Source organism: Nothoprocta perdicaria, unplaced genomic scaffold, assembly GCF_003342845.1.
Source record: "Nothoprocta perdicaria isolate Ctin4 unplaced genomic scaffold, notPer1 scaffold_256, whole genome shotgun sequence".
NCBI classification, from domain to species: Eukaryota; Metazoa; Chordata; class Aves; order Tinamiformes; family Tinamidae; genus Nothoprocta; species Nothoprocta perdicaria.
The window spans coordinates 974,478-976,122 of NW_020455484.1; the positions used below are offsets into that span (position 1 = coordinate 974,478).

General features: G+C 61.4%; 1 protein-coding gene across 1 annotated transcript; it reads left to right on the top strand.

The window, feature by feature from the left end:
* LOC112948182 (histone H2B 5-like) lies at positions 1-354 on the top strand (the record flags this gene model as incomplete). The annotated part of the gene is made up of 1 exon (XM_026040407.1): positions 1-354. A coding segment is annotated over one exon (306 nt), but the record flags the coding sequence as incomplete, so codon positions are not given.
* Positions 355-1,645: the final 1,291 nt, after the last annotated feature.

Genomic DNA, 1,645 nt, shown 5'->3' on the forward strand with positions numbered 1-1,645 from the left:
GGCGACAAGAAAAGACGCAAGAGCCGCAAGGAGAGCTACTCGATCTACGTGTACAAGGTGCTGAAGCAGGTGCACCCCGACACGGGCATCTCGTCCAAGGCCATGGGCATCATGAACTCGTTCGTGAACGACATCTTCGAGCGCATCGCCGGCGAGGCGTCGCGCCTGGCGCACTAYAACAAGCGCTCCACCATCACGTCRCGGGAGATCCAGACGGCCGTGCGGCTGCTGCTGCCCGGCGAGCTGGCCAAGCACGCCGTGTCGGAGGGCACCAAGGCGGTCACCAAGTACACGAGCTCCAAGTAGAGCGTCCCGCAGCGTCTCTTTTAACCCAAAGGCTCTTTTAAGAGCCACCCACTTTCTCAGTTAAAGAGCTGGTCACGCCGACCACAGTCTCTTAAGCGTTTGCAAAACAAAGGAGGCGGAGGTTGTTTGTCTCGTTAAGTACTGGGATATTGCGGCTTGCGCTCCGCGGTAAGATACGTGTTACAGAAATGGCAGGAAAAGTCTCCCTACATTTAACTGAGAGGTTGGCGGCAGTAGGGGGAGGGGGCAGTGCGGAGGAAGAGGAGAAACTTTGTCCTCGATACTTACAGAGCTTCTACCCGGATTCACTGCTGCCTGTTCCTTAACCTGCACTGCAGCTTCCTTCCTGAAGGGAAGGGAACATCCGAACGTTTCGTTACGAAGGAAGGAGGAAATGGTCCCAGAGAAGCCCGTGCGCTCAGGTGAAAACCCAGGACAATGCACGTTTTTCGTAAATACCCGAGAAGTGCACTGCAGAGCTCTTGCTAGTTTTTTTTTTTTTTTTTTTTTTTTTTCCCCTCCGGGAAACAGCAGTGCGTGTGAGGAGAGCCCGTCGCGAACAGTTCCGGTTCTCGGAGGGTTCTCGGTAAACGTCTGCACTTGCACAACCAGCACAACACAGTACACCCCAGTCCCGAGCGCGGGCTACCCCATGGCTCTTCCGTGAGCCTTCTGCCCGCCATTTCGATCCCAGCTCCCTGCGACGGAAACGTCGGCGCGAATCCACCGCGGGAAGCGGTGGGGAGGTTGGGGGAAGGCGCTCGCGGGGTCCTGGGTGCCCGGGAAGCCCGCGCGGGGCGGCGCGGTCCGACCTGAGTGAGGACTGAGCGCAGCTGGAGGGCGGGAGGCTGAGCGGGCGCAGAGCGGGGAGGCGGCGCTGATTGGTCGCTGTGGAGCTCGGAGGCGAGCGGCTCGGAGCGCGACCCCGAGTCAGCCGCGCGCGTTTCTCCGAGCAGCGCACGGCGCTAAAGCCGGGCCCGAGGAGCCTTGGCGCTTCGGGACAGGCCGGCTGCGAACAATCGCCTCCAGCAGTCTCGCTGCTCCTCGGAGCCGTAAACGCGTATTACGGTGGGGGAAACACTCGGGAGCTCGCGATAGGGGCGCGTGGAGAGGGAGACAGAGCGAGGCTGAGTGCCTGGTGAGAGAAAGAGCTTCAGCCTGGAGGCGGTCGGAGGGTGGGGAAGAGGCTGAGAGACCGAGGCGCCAGGAAAAGGACTGCACTACACCGGCGAGCGGCCGGTGCTCCCCGCCCTCCACGTATACACTGCTCCCCGCCGCCCGCCGCTGTTGTTGGGGGGTCGAGTCTCACAGACTTTCCCTGCCAGCGAGGGAGGGGGGG